This window comes from Lutra lutra, chromosome 2 (assembly GCF_902655055.1).
Source record: "Lutra lutra chromosome 2, mLutLut1.2, whole genome shotgun sequence".
Taxonomy (NCBI): Eukaryota; Metazoa; Chordata; class Mammalia; order Carnivora; family Mustelidae; genus Lutra; species Lutra lutra.
This window is the reverse complement of record NC_062279.1, coordinates 140,731,325-140,749,997: the sequence shown is the minus strand read 5'-3', so window position 1 is coordinate 140,749,997 and position 18,673 is coordinate 140,731,325. Positions and strand designations below refer to the sequence as shown.

Below are 18,673 nucleotides of genomic sequence, written 5' to 3'. Positions count from 1 at the left end.
CAGAAAATTCCCGAGGTCCTCAGAGCTGCCGAGGTTATCAAATGCAAGGAAAGCCTGAGAAACTGTCAGCCAAGAGGAGCCTAAGGAGATGTCATGTGTGTCCTGGACGCTGGAGCAGAAGGGACATCAGGTAAAAACTAAGGAAGTCTGAGTGCAGCACGGACTTCAGATAGTAATATCATTATCAACGTGGCTCATTAATTGTGACAAATATATCACATTACTGTAATGTGTTAACAGGGCAAACTGGGTGCTGGGTGTGTGGGAACTCTCTGTACTTTCTCCAAAAATTTTCTGTAGATTCAAAATAAAAAGTTAATTTTTGAAAGTGTGCAAAAGCTTTGAATAGCATTCCATCAAGAAAGATGTGAAAATAGCAACTAAGCACATACAGAGACACATCACAGCCCGCTGGACAGTTGAAGCCATGAAGAAAGACAACAGTGCATATGGGCAAGGTCACGGAGAAGTGCAAACCCTTGCTTGGCGCTGCTGGGGCTTTAATATGGTGCAACGACTTTGGAAAACAGTGTGGCGGTTTCCTAAGTAGAGAGCCCTAAGATACCATACAGCTCAGCAATTCCCTGCCAGGCCTCTGCCCAGGGGAACAGGAAGAACACATCCACACATGGGCAGAGCAATTCAGTCACCAAAAACCCAAACTGGAAGCAACCCAGATGTCCCTCAACAGGGGAAGGGAGATGCTGATCGTGTCCATCCGTATGACAGGCCCCCCCTCCATGGTAAGAAGGGACGAGCTGTTGGCACGCATGATGGCACGGGTGGCTCTCCCAGGTACTATGCTCAGGGATGGAAGCAGACCCTGCCTCCCCAGTTACTACCTGTTCTGTGATTCCATTTATATAAAATTCTGGAGAACACACATGAATCTGTAAGAACAGAAAGTAGGTCAGCAGTTGTCTGGGGTGGTTTGGTGGGAGGGATTACAATTATGCCTCCAGAAAGCTGTTTTAAAAATGGGTTGTGTTCGTGAGGACACCTGTCTGCAGTGGCGATGCGGTGAGGGCACGTGGGAACCGCCTGCCTGAGGTCCCCACAGCCCCACCCCTGTCGGAGGTAGGACGGGCCTGGGTCAGGTGGCGATGGACAGGCAGGCCAGGGCTCTCAGAAGCCACAGGGCCTCCTCCTGGAGGAGAGCATCAGTGTGCCCTGCTGGCCCCTAGCCTTGAGGGTGGAGGGACAGGGCTGGCTGCCCAGTGTCAGTCCATCCGTCTGTCCATCCGTGGGAGACGAAGGCAACGTCAGGTGCCAGGCTACCCAAGGGGCCTCAGAGCTGCTGTCACAGCTGTGGCACGGACGGCATCAGGAGCCTCCCAGTTTTCTAATATAGAACCAATTTTACTTCCCTACAAGGGACCCCACAGAGAACAGATTCTGTTTTCCTGTAGAATTCTGCAAGAAAGGCCAGCTTCCCTTCCCTAAGCCCGCCTCTGGTTTAGCATTTCCCACTGTTGCAGGGGGAGCTGGCCCACTGCTCTCTCTCCGTGCCAATTTTTGGCATGACTCTTACGTGGATTTCACAAAAATAACCTGGGGAATTTCCTTCTTTTTTCTCCTTTCCAAGAACATTTTAAATATCATTGGAATTATCTTTCTTGAATGTTTGAAAGAATCCATCTGTGAATTCTTAGACACAGTTCTCCATTTTTGACATTTTTTAGAAAATCTGCTTCATTCACGTTTTCGAACATATTAGGATATAATCTATTATTTGGTTGTATTAATGTCCTTTCAATCTGCAGCAATTTCCCTTGCGTTTTTCCTAATTCTGGATGTCTTTATGCTTTCCCTCTTTTTGCCCTGAGCAGGCTGCCTTGCGCATGCTGCTGCAGACCCACACCTTGGATCCAGCCCGCCCACCCTCCTCAGCCCCTCCCACCTCCTGCTCTCCTAGGTTCTCTCCCTGGAGGCTCCAAGCTGAGATGTGATTTGCTTTGTGTTCCCGCTGCCATGAGGACACAGGTGTTCACGATCTACAGCATTGGCTGCCCTGCCCCCAGGTTTTGCTGGGTCAAGGCCTCCCGGCTCTGCTTCCCAGACTTGGAGTAATCCCGGTTTCACTCCTATTTCTTAACTCATTGGTCGTTAGGGAGCTTTACAATGGCCCGGGAGGCGGGGTTGTTCCCCAGGCCGCCTACTGGCGGCCGTGGGAGGTGTGGCCTTAATCCTTCTTTGCTAACGCATTGAGGTTATTTGCGCAGCCTGGCGGGTTTTTTCAGACATAAGATATGATATGTTGTTTTAAATTTATGCTTCTCTTTTTTATTGTCGTAAAATATTCATAGAATAAAATGTGAAACTTTGACCGTTTTTAAGTGCCCAGTCCGTGGCACATTGTTCAGCAACCGTCCCCACGGTCCACCTCCAGAACGTCCTCGTCTTCCCGGATGGTGCTCATCAAACGCTGTCCACGCCCCTACCCCAGCCCCCGACTCTCACCGTCCCTTCTGTCGCTGTGATTTGGCCTACTTGGGGGACCTCCTAGGTGTGGCCCCACTGTCCTGGTCCCCTTGTGTCTGGCAAATTCCACCCCCACGATACTTTGAGGGTTCGTCCTGGTGGTGGCGAGGGTCATAATGTCCTTCCTATCAAAGGCTGAGTGCTGTCCCCTCGTGTGGCCAGGCCACATGTGGCCGTGTGTCTGTCCATCCATGGACAGCTGGTTATTGTGACTCGTGTTGTCTTCTGTTCTTTTGGGCATGTGCCTGGGAGAACACATGGTGATTCTGTGTTTGGTTCTGAGGACCTGTCACCCTCGGCGGCTGCACCGGTCTACACACGGGCTTCCAGTTTCCACACATCCTCGCCAAAGCTTGTTTCCTACTTTTTTTTTTAAGATTTATTTATTTTAGTGACAAAGAGCATGAGAGGGGAGGGGTAGAGCCCGACATGGGGCTTGATCCCACAACCCTGAGATGGTGACGGGATCGAGACCAAGTAAGGTTCAGAGGCTTGACTGACCGAGCCACCCAGGCACCCTTCTGTTTCTTTTAAACTGTTATTATTATTTTTCAGTAGTCATGGGTGCAAAGTGAGGTCTCACTGTGGCGTAGAACAACATTTGGTTGCTTTTTGTAAACATTCTGTGAATCTGAAAAAGACTCGTGCTATTTTGTTCAAGGTTTAGGTTTGGTGTGAACCTGGTTTGTAACCTGCTGATCATTTTCTGTCTTTAAAGAATCGAGAGACACAGGTGTGTTCGTCTGTAGGCCTTCCTTTGCTGGCTTTCCAAACAAGGCAGCTTGACATTCATTTGCCGGCACCCAGCTCTCAGAGCGCACGGTGGTCCCTCACGCTCATGACCACCTGGGGCTCCCTGACCTGGGTGCAGCGTGGCCACGTGCTTGTGTGGCCGAGACATTTGCTGAGGCCGCTGTGAAACAAACAGCCTGCGGACGTGCGTTCTACAGGGAGGAGTGTTTGTTTTAATAGGAGCGTTGTGGAGGGAGGAGGTGGCAAGGTTGAGGCTGGGGTGCTCTCAATGTGCTGAGAACTGTCACATTGTTTGCACAAACCTCTGGGACGCTGTGACGGCTGGCCTGTCCCCAGAGGGAGAGAGGGCGCGCATCCCCAGCACGCCCAGCAGCGCACAAGGCAGGTTCAGAAGGTCTGCGGTCTGGTGACCCCGCTGCGGTCCGCAGCTCTCTGTTCCTGGGACTCCCGGGGAGCGGGCATTTTCCCTGCGGCACGAGGGTCAGGTCAACTGCCAGAGGAATCATGATTTGGTCTAAATCCAAACAAAGGAGGAAGGAAGAGTTGGCGTTTTGGCGGGAGGTCCCTAGAGTACGCAGGCTGGCGGCAGCTTGGCAGTGTCAAGCAGCCTCGTTGCGGTAAGCCTACCCTTCAGGAATCCGCAGTCCGCAGAGCCTGACACTTAGGAGAGGTTCACTGTCTCTGTTAAATATATTCCTGATCATTTGCCGTCTCTGTCATTACCGTGGGTAGAACATTGTCCCATTTGTGTCCCAGCCTGTTATTGACTGGATGGTGCTAACAAAGAATTCGTTATCTACAAATACCACGTCTAGCCATTCTGCCGTATTCCGTGATGAGCTGTGGTAGGTTTTCCCCGGATGCTGTGAGTTCTTTAGCCAAGTGACCGTGTCACCAACAAAGGAGGTGGGCGGGGTATAGGGAGAGGACTTGGTAACTTCATGACACTCATTTTATTTTCTTAGGACATTCAGTGGAACTCCAAGGCCCTCTCCTACAGAGGGGGCGAGGCTGCCTGTGTCCTCGCACCATCCCTGCAGCTGGAGGCAGGGCAGAGGGACTCCCTGGCAGCTGAGACCCATGTCCCGTCTATCCCACAGGGGTGGGGGTGGTGAGACTTCAGGGGGTGTGGTTTTAGTGTCGATGGAGCCCGGCTGATTAATATTTCCTTTAAGTGTATGCTTTTCGTCACCTACGTAAAAGATCTCTGTGTAAGTCAGGCTCTTTCACAGAGACTATTCCCTTATGCCTTCTTCTAGAATTTTTGTAATTTTAGCTTTTACAGTTAGGTCTATGGTGGAGCTTTGTGTAGGGATTGAGGTAAGGGAAGAAATTTACTCATGTACTTATTTGCTTGGGGTTATCTAGTTGTTGTCGTGCTCCCTGTGAGAAAACGGTCCTTTTCTCATTGAGTTATTTTTGCATCTTTGTAAAAAAAAATCAGCTGAACATACATGGGTGGGTCCATCTCTGGGCTCTGTTCCATCCCATCGACCCATATGTCCACTCTGTTGTCCATACCGCACTGTCTTGATTCTAGGAAGTCTTGAAATCAAGCATGTAAGTTCTCTAGAACTGTTCACCTTTTGCAAAGATGTTTTGCTATTCTAGGTCTTCTTCCATTTCCACATGAATTTAGAATCAGCTGGCAAATTTGTGTGAAAAAGCTTGCTTGCATTTCCTTGGGATTGCTCTGCACATACAGACCAGCCCAGGGAAGGCTGACGTCCCAGCAGCCCTGTGTCCTCGAATGTAGTACACCCCTCCATTCACTGTGGTCTTCTTTAATTCCTCTCAGCAGTTCTGTGGCTTTAGGTAAAGCAGACTTGCACATCTATTAAGAACAGAGGCATAGATATTTTATGTTTTTGTCAGTATTTTTAATGGGATTATTTTAAAATTTCATTTTCCAGTTGTTGGCTGTTCGTATATAAAAATCTATTTATTGCTTATTAATCTTGTATCTGGTGACCATGCTAAGATCACGTATTGGTTCTAGCAGAGGTTTTTTGGACAGTCATGTCGTTTATTAATAAGGGCAATTTCTTCCCTATCAACCTTCATGCCTTCTCTTTCTTTTCTTGCCTTAGTGCAGGGACTAGGTCCTTTAGTGCAAAGGCGAGTGGGATCGGTGAAAGGGAGCTTCCTTTGCTCACTGCTGAGCCAAGAGAACAGTGTTTTAGTATTTCATCACGGACTAGGACATGAGCAGTAGAGTTTGCTGAGATTTTATCTGTGGCTGAGTGCATGATACATTTCCTTTACAGTTTTAGTTTGTTATTTGCCCCATATCTATTGAGCACGCAGACATGCTAGACACAGCTCTAGATCGAGGGGTCGCAGCCACTAGCTGGTCGGTCCCTGCTCTCGTCGAGCTCACTTTCTATTGGTGGAGACTGACAAGAAAAAGCAAGCGAACAAATTTAAATATCATTTCAAGTAATGGTACCTATGGGGACGCAAAGCTGGCCAATTGAGGGCTGTTTTCTCTTCCCTCATTTTTATTTTTGGTTCATATTCAGATCTGTAATTGTGGTGTCACCTCAGAATTTGTGGTGTCACCTGAGAGTCCTGGGTCATGCTTCCTCACCAAAAACTTACCCCAGCCCCGTTTAGGGAAAGCTGGTTCTTTCTCCAGGCTTCTGAGGCCCCGCCTCCGTCACTGGTCATGTGTCCAAGTCCTGGGTGGGTGTGTTTGTGGGGCGGTGGATGGGCTGTCCCCTCTGATCCCAATTTCTGTCTACCCCCAGCCCAGCGAGAGACTGCATCACAGCGCAGCTCACAAGGGCTCTGTGCTCGGGCCATTTTCTTCCTGGTTCTTTTCCTGGTGTCTGTCCTGGCCTTTAGGGCATCTTTAGCTTTTCTGTATGCAAAACTCTTAGCTTGTCACATTTCACAGAATTTCCTTTTTAACTCTTGGGGCTGTGACTGAGACTCACTCTGGGGAGAAACGACAGCTTCATTATGCAATCTCCCCAGCCACGAACGTGACAAGTATCTGTATTTATTTAGAAATAGTTTAGTTTTCCACTAAATTTTGTAATTTTCCCATAGATTTATTTCAAGGTAAAAAGTACTTTCCACTTTTAAAAAATTGACTTTAATGTAAATATAACATGGTATCCTGGAATGGGAAAGGGCATTAGTGGGGACAGCAGTGACATTAAATAGTCTGTAGGTTGCTTCCCAGTGTTGCCCCTGTGACGATTTCATTAGCTGTGATGAATGTATCATAGCAAACCTTAGAAGACGCTGGCCAGGGGCGTGTAGGAGCCCTTGTACCTGTGTGACATCTGTAAATCTAAAACTATTTCCAGATGAAGTTTTAAAAGTCAACAGTAACTTAAATGTTACTTAAATACACATAATTTGAAGTATGTGTAACGTACCACAAGTGAACGCATCCATGGTAGTGACCACTCTTATAGGGGTAACCAGTGCATACGAGCGGCCCCAGAAAAGCCTGTCTGGGTTAGGATGAGGGGGTCCTCCTCCCCGCGCTCCTGCCCCCGCGGAGCCAGCATGGGGCCCGGCTGTGGGACCCCGAGCAGAGTCCACCTCCCTTTTGCAGTCAGAGACCTGGACCTTGGAGTTGGGGGAGAATGGCTCCATGTCTGTTTTTTCATCTGTTAGCACGGTGGGCCGCTAAGGGGCCGGGCACCCCGCCCCTCCCCGCCAGCTCCCATTCTGGGACCAAGCTTGCTGCAGTTTCTGCTCTGGTGCTGGGCACTCTTCTAATTCCCAGCCCACTGGGTCTTCCAGAGGCATGTTCTGCGCAGCAGCGGAGACCATGCAGGGGAGACTGGGGGCCAGGGAAGCTCGCCACATGGCCCTGTGGATGCCCCCAGGCCGGGTGCCATGCCAGCAATGAGGGCTTTGCAGCCAGCTGGTGTGGCACAAATCCATTCCACTGTGGAGTGACCTTGGGTCCCCTTACCCCTGGCCTTGGGGAGGCCAAACAGCCCCCCAGAGTTGCCCCTCCATCCTATGGGCCAGGGCCTCCCTTGCCTTTCCCTAAGCCTCAGGCCAAATGGACCAGCCCAGAGCTCAACTGAGGGCCAGACAAGGACACCAGGAACCCTGAGTAGTCCCTGAAACTCAGAGCCAGAAGGGCCCTGGACAAGCCCCCACTCCACCACCACCAGGCCCACCCTAGCATGGCAGAGCTCAGCACACAGCTGGCTCTCAGTAGATGCCTATTTGATCACTAGCTCTGTAGCTCATGTGCTGTGTTGGAGAAGCAATCGCGCCCCACCCCCCGCCCTCCCCCAGCTGTCCCACACCTTCCTTCCCAGGAGGGAAAGGGGGGACACCAGGTCACCAGCTCGGCTTTGGGGATTGTTTTTAAAGGATTTTATTTGTTTGTTTATTTCAGAGAATGTGAGTAGGGGAAAGACGGGGGTGGGGGGACGGGAGGGGGAAGGCATCTCAAGCAGACTCTGTGCTGAGATCATGACCTGAGCCGAAACCAAGAGTCAGATGCTTGACTGACCGAGCCCCCCAGGTACCTCCCCCAATTCTGCTTGAGTACACCAGACACTCTCAGGAAGGAGGAAGAGCAGTTGGTCACTCTCACTTTAGTGTGAATTAGCGTGTTCAAGAGGGAGGATTACAGAAAAGTGGGACTTGGCACTGTTCGGAAAACTGTAGCTGCTCCCTGGACTGTGGGGTACGCTCCTGCCTCCTCCACACCTGCCAGAGCCGACTGCCACACAGGAGGCAGAGAGATCCTGCTTGCTCCTCTGGGCAACTACTAGCAGAGTGTAGAAGTGACTCTCCTCTATGACCTGCTTCTCCTTGAATCACTGGCTTCATATCGGCTTTATCAAACTGGGCAGGTGTTTCTGAAAACAGACCCTGAGGTTTTAGTTTTCTGTTAGTCCGGATCTGTGCCAAATGCCCAGTACAGGAGGGCTCCCTGACCTCACAGTGACATGGTGGCCTTGGCGCCCCACACTCCAAGACGCTGTAGGAGTGTCTAGCAGCTAGGAAGGCCCACGGGGGGGGCATGGCCCGGCCTGATGGACATCTAGTTCTCAGCCCAGAATACTCAACCAAAGAGTTGTTATTTCTCTTTCTCTCTCTTTTTAAAGATTATTTATTTATTTATTCATTTATTTATTTAATAGAGAAAGAGAGAGAGCGTGCATTAGCAGGGGCAGCGGCAGGCAGAGGGAGAAACAGACTGCTGCTGAGCAGGGAGCCTGAGGTGGGACTCCATCCCGGGACCCTGGGATCAGGACCCAAGCCAAAGGCAGATGCTTAACAACTAAGCTGCCCAGGCGCCCCCCAAGAGTTGTTCTCTTGCCATCAACAGCTAGTGGTCTTGCAAACGACTTCCTCCGCTCACACGGTTGGGGTCAGTCCTGAGTAACCGGTGGGGACAGTGTATGCCCCAGACAGCTGTGGGAAAGGGAGTGTCTCCAGGCTCAGGACTACACAGACCTGTGCGGGAGCCGAGGAGAATGACCGTCTGGGAGAGCTAAGACGTGGAGGTGGGGACTCAGAACCCAGAGTCACTGAATTTAGGGAAAAGGGAGCAGTACGGAGTTGGGAGGGGACCCTTCTGGAGGGGGGCAGTGACATTCGTGCCCACCTGCACAGACTTGATTGAGGGGGTTCTGTGCATTTCCACCTCACGGTTTATGGCCAAGGCATGGGCGCCGCTGGCTGCGCATCTGTGGGTCATCACGGGGTGGGAGGCCAGAGGCCGACAGAAGGGTGTCGATGGGGTGGGGATAGGTGGTCACTGGTCCCGGCTCAAGATGGCAGGCACAGGGGAGCCCTGGAAGGGGGGGCTTGCGGAGGAAGCATGCAGGCGTGATGGGGACACTGCCTCGCTCCTACTGGCCAGGCAGGGGTGCCCCAAGGAGCTGACCGCCCCCGGCTGAGGTTGCCCCCTTGCTCCCGACAATGCCTTCAATGTGGGACGGCTCTGCTCCCAGGAGCCATGGAAGGGCCAGGCTCGCCGCCATGCCCGCTAAGCTGGAGCGGTAATTACATGTCTCTGTCCTGTGGGCCGAGTCCCAGAGGGCGTCCGGGGGTGTTTGTTGTTGCCTGTGAATCAGGAGCTCATGAGAAAAGTGGTGGCTGGTGCGGCAGAGAAATTAGGGCCTTGGTGCTTTGACACACAGCCTCCAGCCGAACCCATGCCCATGAGCCTCTGGACACCTCAGCCCCGGGCTGCTCCCCAGCCAGGTGTTCATGCCTTCAGACCAGCCTTCCACCACCTTCTGGAGGCCGAGCTTCTGGACACAAGATCCGGAGCAGACATGCCAGCCCCAGCCACACAGACACGGCCACACATAGACGGGCAGACTCACGCACATGTAATCACACTTCCCTGCAGGCACAGACCTCCTCTCTCCCCCGACGCGCACAGGCCAGGCTTCCCTCTGGGTGGAAGCCGCCAGAACCGGCAGGGGCCAGCACCAGGAGGGAAGGAGCAGAGATGGAGGGGACCCGAGCCTGGGGCCTGGACTCTCAGTAGGCAGCAGCAGCTGACAGGGGAAGCTGGCCTGACTCACCACCCTCTGTCCCCAGGGGCCACAAAGGACATGGGGAAGATGCTTGGAGGCGATGAGGAGAAGGACCCTGACGCAGCCAAGAAGGAGGAGGAGCGCCAGGAGGCCCTGCGTCAGGAGGAGGAGGAGCGCAAGGCCAAGTACGCCAAGATGGAGGCCGAGCGTGAGGCCATGCGACAGGGCATCCGAGACAAGGTGGGTGCGGGGCACAGGGATGACGGGGCTCCGGACGGGGTACCCCACACCTCACCCCCCTGGACCAGGCCTCTTTCCACGCACTCCTTGTCCTGGTTCCTTAAAACAGACCTTTGCTTGGTCCGCTCCCAAGCTCTGGGAGGTGGTGCGAGGGGACGGGAGCAGGGCAGAAAGGTCTGCACACCCCCAGGAGCCCATGTCTGCTGCACAGGCCCGCCAGCGTTAGGGCTAACCCTGCGGGACACCAAGTCTTTCCTGCTCTCTACAGTGGGCCTGGGTCCCCTCCTCATGACAGGGTCTCCCAGACTCTCTGGGCCCGACGGTGGTTTCTGCAGGAGAAAGCCTCCCATCTGGTTCCTCCTGGAGCTGTCCCCTCAAACCCCCTCCCAAGGCCTCTAGGGAGACACCCCCACCCAGAGTGGGTAGGTGCCGGGCTGCCCAGGGATGGGGGCTCTCAGGCTGGCCCTGGGTGGGGCAGCCATCAGGATTAGGGGAACGCACCTGAGCAGCCCAGAGGGTCCTCATAGCTTCTGAGGTTTGCAACAGAGCGTTGGGGGAAACGGGCCTGCAGACTGAGGTCTGGCTTGGGGGCCTTGGGCCAGCAACCACAGTCTTTCTGGGGATCATCTGGGCTACCCTCCCCAGCAAGTGCGACAGTGAGTGAAAGCATTGTGCCAGGCACAGACGGGGCAATCGAGGCCCAGGGGGAGGGAGCAAGTGAGGCTGAGCTGGCAGCAGGTCACACACTCGGCACAGTGCTGGAGCACAGGGGGTCCGTGCCCCCAAGGGCATGTCCACGGCCCACCCTCTGTGGCCCATCCAGCAGCTGGGTTGGAGGTGTGGGAGAGAGGGCACGTGCTGGGGGAACTGATCCAACCCCACCTGGGGGAGCCAGGCTGGGGGCCGGGTGAGGAGATGGGGCCTTCCCCTGGGGACCTAGGAGTTCCACGAGCCTTCAGCAACCCCCAAACCATATGGCCACCCAAGGTCTTCAAGGCCACCCTGTCCCCAAGCCCCCACCTCCATGAGAGATGCCTACAGCCTGGCGGTCGCTGGGTCCAGGTGCCTGGGTGGAGGGTGTTGCCTTGCTGGTTCCTTCCTGCCCCTCACCCCGATGACCCTGGCTCTGGGTTCTGAGGGAGGCATTCCCAGACGCTGCAGATAAAACTTGCTGGTAGGGGGCTGGGTCTCCTCAGGAGATGTCTGTGGTCCCTGGCCCTGGGCCATCTGAGATACCCAGGCCGCTGGGTCTAGAGCCTAGACCCCCGTATCTTCCCACCTGCCGAGTGCTGCCTCAGTGTACCCAGGGAGGGCCGTCCCCACTCATGAGGTAGAGCCAGGCCTCCCAAGGTGGGACAGCACAGCCGGGGTGCCTGCATATCTCTAGGAAACACGGGGTCCCCACATTGACGGGGGTGGGGGACCGCAGACCTCAACATCCCACCACTGGTCACGGGACACCTCTTCTGGGGAGCCCCAGAGAGCTCCAGCTGGTTTTGCTGTGAGAACCCCTGACAAGCACCTGCTGCGTTCTGGGTCAGGCAGCCCGGGCTGGGAGGGGTCATCCCTGTAGGGGTCAGGAACAGGGGCATGCTGCAGAAGGGGAGGGATCAAGAGACAGAGACAGATAGATTCCCAGGCAGAGAGGACTGGAGCAGCTGTGCTCTGAAGCCTGTCTGTCTCTCTGTCCGTCTATTTGTGCACTTGGTGATGGGTCCTGGGGGATCTGCTCTTGAGCCTCACAAAGAGGTCACAGTGTTTGGACAGGGCTTGGAGCCCTGGGGGTGTGCAGCGGGGGCATCTCCCCCATCAGGAGGCAGATGCCAAGTGAGTCCCTTCCCCTGAGCTCCCACCTGGCCTGCTCAAGTGCTGTTGGTGAGAGATCATGAGCTCAACAGACTCCAACTCATTTTATCTTTAACATGGAAACCCCTTCTGTCCCTCCTCTCTTCAGACTGCCCCTGGGCTCCCGTTTCATCCAGGGCCCCAGCCCCAGGCTTGTGCTGACTTGCGCCCATTGCGCCTGGGCCTCCTTGGGTCCATGTTGCCAGTGCCCCAGGGCCTTTGCTTGGTTGATTCTCCCTGGACGTCTCCCGAGGCTCCTCCCTCCCCACTCCACCCTCCACACAATCCTCCCCCTCTCCTGCTTTCTTTTGCTCCCCAAACCTACTTTGATCTGACCCACTCTTGTTTTTCACTTGTTTGCTGTCCATTGCCCACCCCCACATGGCTGGTGGCAGCTTTGGCTGTTTGTGTCTGGCTCTGTACCTGTCGGCTAAAACAGAGCCCGGCCCAATAGGTGCCCTGCCATAGAGTGAGTGAGGGAGTGGGTGCTCGAGTGAGCATGAGCTCAGGGTCCTCTTCCTCCTCCTGGGGATCTGGTGGGAACCATCACGGAAAGAGGCCTGGGGGAAGTGGGAGGTGCCTCCTCCATGAGAGCAGCAGGTGTCCCGCTGCTCCATGGACAAGCAACACTCAGGGAGCTCTCCCAAGGATGGACCCTGTCCTCCAGACCCCAGGCTCGAGGTGGCTCTGTGGAGAGCCACACCCCTTGGAAGAGCCTCAGGACCCCCTCTCTCCCCACATGAGCACCCCTACCCGGGATCCCCTTGGCTGGGTGCCTTCAGCTTCTCTGCCACCCCTGGAGGCTGGGTCTTGCCCCTGCCCAGTGGAGGACTCCTTCCTTTGCACATCTGAGTTCTGTTCCCATGGGCCCAGTGGGGCACGGTGGCATTGGCTGATCCCAGGGGCAGGGGTCAGAGCACCAGGGGCTCTGACCTTACCTGGCCAGCCTGATCGCTTTTCCAGCTATTGTGGGATTAGATAGGACGAGTGGGACAGGACCTGTCCCCAGAGGGTCCACCTGCAGGGAAGGCATGGGTGTGTCGGGGACACCTGTTGGGGACCACCTGGACATCACAAACTCAGTCTGCAAGGCGGGGGCCTTTCCTGTGTGGCTACAGAGCTAAATGAGACAGTGGTCACCTGGCCAGGAACTGGGTAGGGGGTGGTACTGGTGCTGGGCAGATGGGGACGATGGTCAGTCCCTCCATACATGGGTCAGAGGCAGCTCAGGAAGGGGTCTGACATGTTTTGGATGCTGGACTCTATGGCTGTCCCAGTGCCACCATTCCAACCTCCAGAATGTGGCCCCTCCTATGAGCTCCAGGGCCCCGTGAAAATGGAAGAAGCACAGAGTCCGAGTGGAGGCTGTGTGCTGATGGTGTGGGGTGCAGGGCTGGAGCTGACCCCCTTGCTGAGTGAGTGAGGGCAGGGCACCTGCCTGCGTGGGGGGATCCCCTGTTCCCCTCTGTACCTATAGCACCTTTGAGTCACCCAGCCCCCAGGTCCTGCCCCTGAGAGGTCTGCCTGCCACTCATGTCCCCTGGGTTCTCTGCAGAGCCCTCTTCCACTGGCCCATGTAACCACTTTTTTCCTCTTCCCCACAGGTGGGAACCCTGAACCCTCTTCAGGTGTGGCTCCCCCAGGTTACCCTCTCTGACCCCCAGGCACCAGACCTGGCTTTCTCCAGTCCTCCCCTGGCGCCATGTACCCCTAGGCTTCCTGGGGTACTGCTGCTCAGTCCAGGGTGACCCCCAGATGGGTGGGGGGCCATCAGATGGCGGACATAGGGGCCAGGGTCACGTATCCTCTGGGGCACCCAGGTCCCTTGGCGACCTCATCCAAGGAAAGCAGAAACAGCCTTTTAGGATGTCTCACCTTAGGTTTGGTGGGCAGTGCCTCCTTCTCCCTACCCCATCGCCGTGTACCTGTGAGACTGACTCACCTGTGCTTATTTGCCTATGTGCTGCCTGGTTTGCATATGCTTTCCTGATTTGCATACTCTCCTGGTTTGCATGCCCATCACCAGGTTTGGAGACCCTCAGCTTTGAGACACAACCACCCTCCTCCCAGCACCATGCGGGTGGATCCCAGACCACCAGGTCCCCCACATTCCCTTGGGATCACTCAAGACTTAGTCTGAGGTTTGTGGTGAAAGTAACAAGTAAATATGTGATTGCAGATTGTCTGTTGTTTGGGAATGTTACAGATCCTCACTTAATTAGCACCAGGCTCCTCCCAGCCACTGGGTGTGCGGTGGGACCCTGCCATCTCCGTAGTTGGTGTGGAGGCTGGGCACCGCCAGTGGGTGCCTGGACTGGCTGTAGCTGGACATTTGTCTCTGGAGCAGCTCCCAGCCAGGTCCCACTGGAGCCCAGCTCAGGAGTCCCTCCCCTAACATGGTGACCTTTAGGTGGAACCCAGGGACCTAATCCTTGGAATGACTTTGAGTTTTACTAGAGTGGCTGGGCTGAGGTCCGGGGTCTCCTTTGGGGGCACCAGAGGGGACAGCCCCAACACAGTGCTGGGCCGGAGCCTGCCTCTCAGGTGGGGGAGATTCCTCTGCTCAGCTACACTGTGTTTTCTTGCCATAGCATGCGTGTCCCCTGAGCACAGGTGGTGAGCTTGAGTGCAGGCTCCTGGGCCCAGCCCCAAGACCGACCCCCCAGTGCATGAATGTTCCTGCTCCGTGCATAGCCGTCTGTGGCTGGAGAAGTCTGCTGGAGTCTGTGTTCCTGGCTGGAGGGAAGCTCTCTCTGGTCTGACCTAGTTTCTGGCAGTGTCTCTCTCCCCCGCCCACGTTCCACCCCACAGGCCTCCAAGCCACATGTCCTTTCTTCCCCTTCCAAGCCTAGGGGCCACTCCCTCCACCAGGACTTTGTCCCAGAGTGGTGACCCAGGGAGAGGGCATGAGGTCCTTGTGCAAGGAAGTGCCTAGTGTCTGGCCAGTTTGTCACGCTCTGTGCCTTTGTCTGACCTGACATCAGGGCTCAGTAGGAAGGGACCTCTGGTCCATGTGCCCACTGCCCAAGGTGTTCTCTGGGTGCCCCCAACAGCCCCGCATTCCTCTCTCTGTCTGGCAGGTGCCCAATGAGGCCCTGGGCTGTGCTGTGGTCACAGGGGGCCAGAGAGCATGGCTTCCTCCTCTGACCTCTGCTGAAGGTGGCCATCGACTCCCCCATGCCTGAAGCCACCAGCAGGCTCAGGGAGCAGACAGGGGCAGAGGTTGCCGTCTGTGTCTTCAGCAGGCTGGGGGTAGGACACAGCCAGTTCCCCTGAAATCTGGAAGCAGAGGGAAGGTCCTTCTTGGAGAATGGGGCACTCACCTCCTCCCCACCAGCCCCAAAGCAGAAGATGGGCTGGCAAAGAGAGATGAGTGAGCAGTGGGGTCAGTCCTCCCCCTGGGCAGAAACACCTTCTCCCCAAGGCCGGTGATCATGCCTGTGTGCTCCCCAGTAGAAATCTGGAGTCTGTGGATAAACCCTGCCCCCACACACTGTCCCCAGTTGTCCCCCTTTACCCATATTAATGCTTCTGCTCCTTTGTGCTCATGTGTGACTCAGAACCTCAGACCTGCCTAAGGGGTGCCCTCTTTCCAGCTTGAGTGGGTCCCAAGCTTGGCCCATCAGAGACACCTGAGTCCAGCATGACCCCACCCAGTTCCCACCAGCCCTGAGACCTCTTGGTGACCAGAGACTCATCTTCCTCAATCCTGTGGGACTAGGATGGTTCAGTGCTGGTTCCTGCAGGGCTAGTGGTGGGCCTGGGGGTAGGGAACATGTTTGGTCTCTTTGAAACTTACTGTCTCAGTTCTAGAGGCCAGAAGTCCACAATTAGGATGTGGGCAGGGCTCCCTCCTTCTGAAACCTGCAGGGGAGAACCCTTCCTTGTCTCCTGTAGCTGCTCCGGGCAGTGCTCAGGGTCCTTAGCTTGTAATCAGCCTTTCTCCACTTTCTTGTGGCTTTCTCTGTCCTTGTTTTTCTTCCACAAGGAAACTCTCCCTGAATTTAGGGCCCAGGAAGATCTCCTTACCTTAATAACATCTGCAAAGGCCCTATTTCCAAATAAGGCTGCATTCTAAGGTTCCAGGTGACATGAATTTTGGGGGGACACCATTCTACCCACTACAGAGGGGAAACTGGAAATGGGGGCTCAGGGGTGCCCAGGAGTGTTGGCTGAGGACAAGCCTGGGTGGGGCTCCAGAGCTGCCATCTAGAGCTGCCACTGCGCCCAGTCTGCTGGCTGTCCAGGCCATCTGGGGAGATGGGCCAGGCCTGAGGTGTGAGCACCCCTCACCTGACTGGGGACCTGGGCTGGGTGGGCCCGCCAGCCACGGAGCAGTGGGCTCTTCACCAGCCAGCTCCTGGACCACAGCCCCTGCCTCCTGGGAAGGCGAGGCAGGATGGCAGTGGAGAGGGCTGGGGGTGGGGCAGGGGCACCGATAGGGACCGCCCCCCTGCTTCCGCCACACCCCTACAACAAGGCCCCCCAAGCCCGGCTTCCTTTGTCTCCGCACACTCCGTGGGGGCTTGGGACACCTGCTGACCCGGCTGCCCCCTCTCCTCCCCACCCAGTACGGCATCAAGAAGAAGGAGGAGCGCGAGGCGGAGGCCCAGGCTGCCATGGAGGCCAATTCGGAGGGCAGCCTGACAAGGCCCAAGAAGGCCATCCCGCCGGGCTGTGGGGACGAGCCAGAGGAGGAGGACGAGAGCATCCTGGACACGGTCATCAAGTACCTGCCCGGGCCACTGCAGGACATGTTCAAGAAGTAGCGACCCTGCGCTGGACGGCAGCCTGCCTGCGCCCGGAGCCCCCAACCCCATCGCCCCAATCTCCCACTTAGCCCCTGCCCGTGCCCTCCGGAGGCCCCTGAAGGGATGTCGGGAGCAGAGTGCAGCCCCCCCAACGCCAATATAAGCCATAGTCCTAGATCTGTCAGCCCCTGTCCCCCTCACACCTCGGGAGCCTACGCACCTCTCACTTCCACCCTCTCTCAGCACCGCCATCGCCACCGCCCCCGCGGGGAGGGGCGGCCGCCCCTCCCCTCGGCCCCTGCGGTCTGTGCTGCAGGCACCCCCGGGGACCAGCCCACGTGCTCCTCTGGGTTGGACCCTCCCCCAGAGCCTGGGACGCCCCTTACTGCTCCCGCCCTTCACACCCACCCCGCAGTGCCCAAGGCCAGGGCCACCGAAAGGGCCAGCATCTCGACCACCCCTGGGTGCGCCGTCCCTGCGTTGGTGGGCGCTTGTCCGGTCCCAAACTCAGGAGCACAGCCATAGTGGGGGGAAGGCGGGCGTGCAGGCTGGGAGAGGAGCTGGGAGGGGCGAGCAGCCTCACCCTTGGGACAGGGGTGGGAAGACCCCCATCCCTGCGGTTACACCTGGGCTTCAGGATCTCTAATCTTCCTGTCTGAAGGTTGCCCACCTCCACCGGCCCCCCCCCTCACATTCATTGTCCATCTGTCTCTCCATGTCCTTCACTCTCCCTTCTCGGCCCACTCCTCTGGAAGGCTTTGCTTCTTATCAATACCAAGACCCGTTTCTCTTCTAAACTGGGGGAAACAAAGCAACAGGCCTAGGGGGAAATTTCTCAGACCCGCCCCCCACCTGCCCTCCGGGCCCAGTGCGGAATACACACTGACCCTCACACACCCCTGTAACTCTGCCCCGGAGTCCGAGGGCCCGGCCAACCCCCTCCCTGGCTGGCACCTCTGTTCTAACCCTGGAGGCTGCTTTGAATGGGGGGATCCCCTGCCGCCTCCCTCTGCACCCCGCCGTCCCCCTCCCCCCCAGCGCTGGGAGGAGACGCAGAGCCCTCGCAGGAGTGCGTGCATCTGGAGAGGAGTGTGGAGGAGACAAAGGCCGCCCCTGGCCTCTTCCGCAGGGTGCAGGCCCCCCGAGGTGGGGCCTGCCAGGAGGCCTTACGATCGGTGGAGGCGAAGTCTGACGGGGACCAACGCGGGCCTCCCAAACCTTCCTTGTTCCTTCATCCTTGTTTTCCTTTGCATCACGATCTGTTGAATCTCAGGTAAATGAGGTCTTACGTGTTTGGGGAGTTTCATCGTGACAGAGCCCGTTGCCTCGGTGCTCGGGCCCCTTTCTGTCCCGATCACTAATTCATGGTGTCCACGTGTTGCGGGCCCGGGGCACGGCCCCCGTCGCTCTTTAGAGAAGCCATATCAATAGACCGCAATACTAACCGCGCGCCCCTGCTCCGCGACGGGAGAGCGTGTGCCGCCCCGCTGCGACCTGCGCCTCCGGCGCCCTCCTTGACTCCTCCTGGTCCCATGTCTTTTTTAAAATGCCTGTTTTCACACTTTGAAAATCCAGCTCTGAGCAGACAGGGCGTTGTCTCGTAGAAACCCCGCATCCCGTTCCCAGCGCATGGAGCGCCCGGAGCAGCCGAGCTTAGCGTAGACTGTGGGTGTCATCCGTCCTTCTGTCTTTGCGCCTGCGCCTCCTCCTGCATGTCGGGGGCCGTCGCGTGTGTAGTCTCTGGGTGGAATCACAGCCAATAAAACACAACAGTAATTTCATTCGGTGTGGCCCTTCTCTCCCGAGTCCTGATCCCGCCTGGGCAGCCTGGGGTCCCCACTGGAGGGGCTGGACCCTGCTGGACAGATCTACTTCCACGTCCTGCCAGATAGGAAGCACCTTCCCCTGTCACTGGGACAATGGCAGGGTTTCCCCACCACCCTAACCCAGATCACCCCCTGCTCTCTAAGGCAGCCCTAGGGTAACCATCTAAGAGGAAGACCCACCCCTTTGGGCTCCCTTCCTTCCTCTTCCCTGCCCCCTCCTTCCATGAATCTCCCACCTTCACAGACCGCTTGACAGTCCTTGCCTTCCCCACAGATATGCCAGGCCCTTGAGGGTCCA

At 56.3% G+C, this 18,673-nt stretch overlaps 1 protein-coding gene across 2 annotated transcripts in view; it reads left to right on the top strand.

The window, feature by feature from the left end:
* CPLX1 (complexin 1) overlaps positions 1-18,317 on the top strand; it is a 35,313-nt gene extending 16,996 nt beyond the window's left edge. For both annotated transcript variants that reach the window (XM_047718542.1, XM_047718543.1), the window contains 2 exons: positions 9,778-9,953; positions 16,370-18,317. In XM_047718542.1, the coding sequence (XP_047574498.1) occupies positions 9,778-9,953; positions 16,370-16,567 (374 nt within the window). In that variant the 3' untranslated portion in view covers positions 16,568-18,317. The remainder of the gene's footprint in view (positions 1-9,777; positions 9,954-16,369) is intronic.
* Positions 18,318-18,673: the final 356 nt, after the last annotated feature.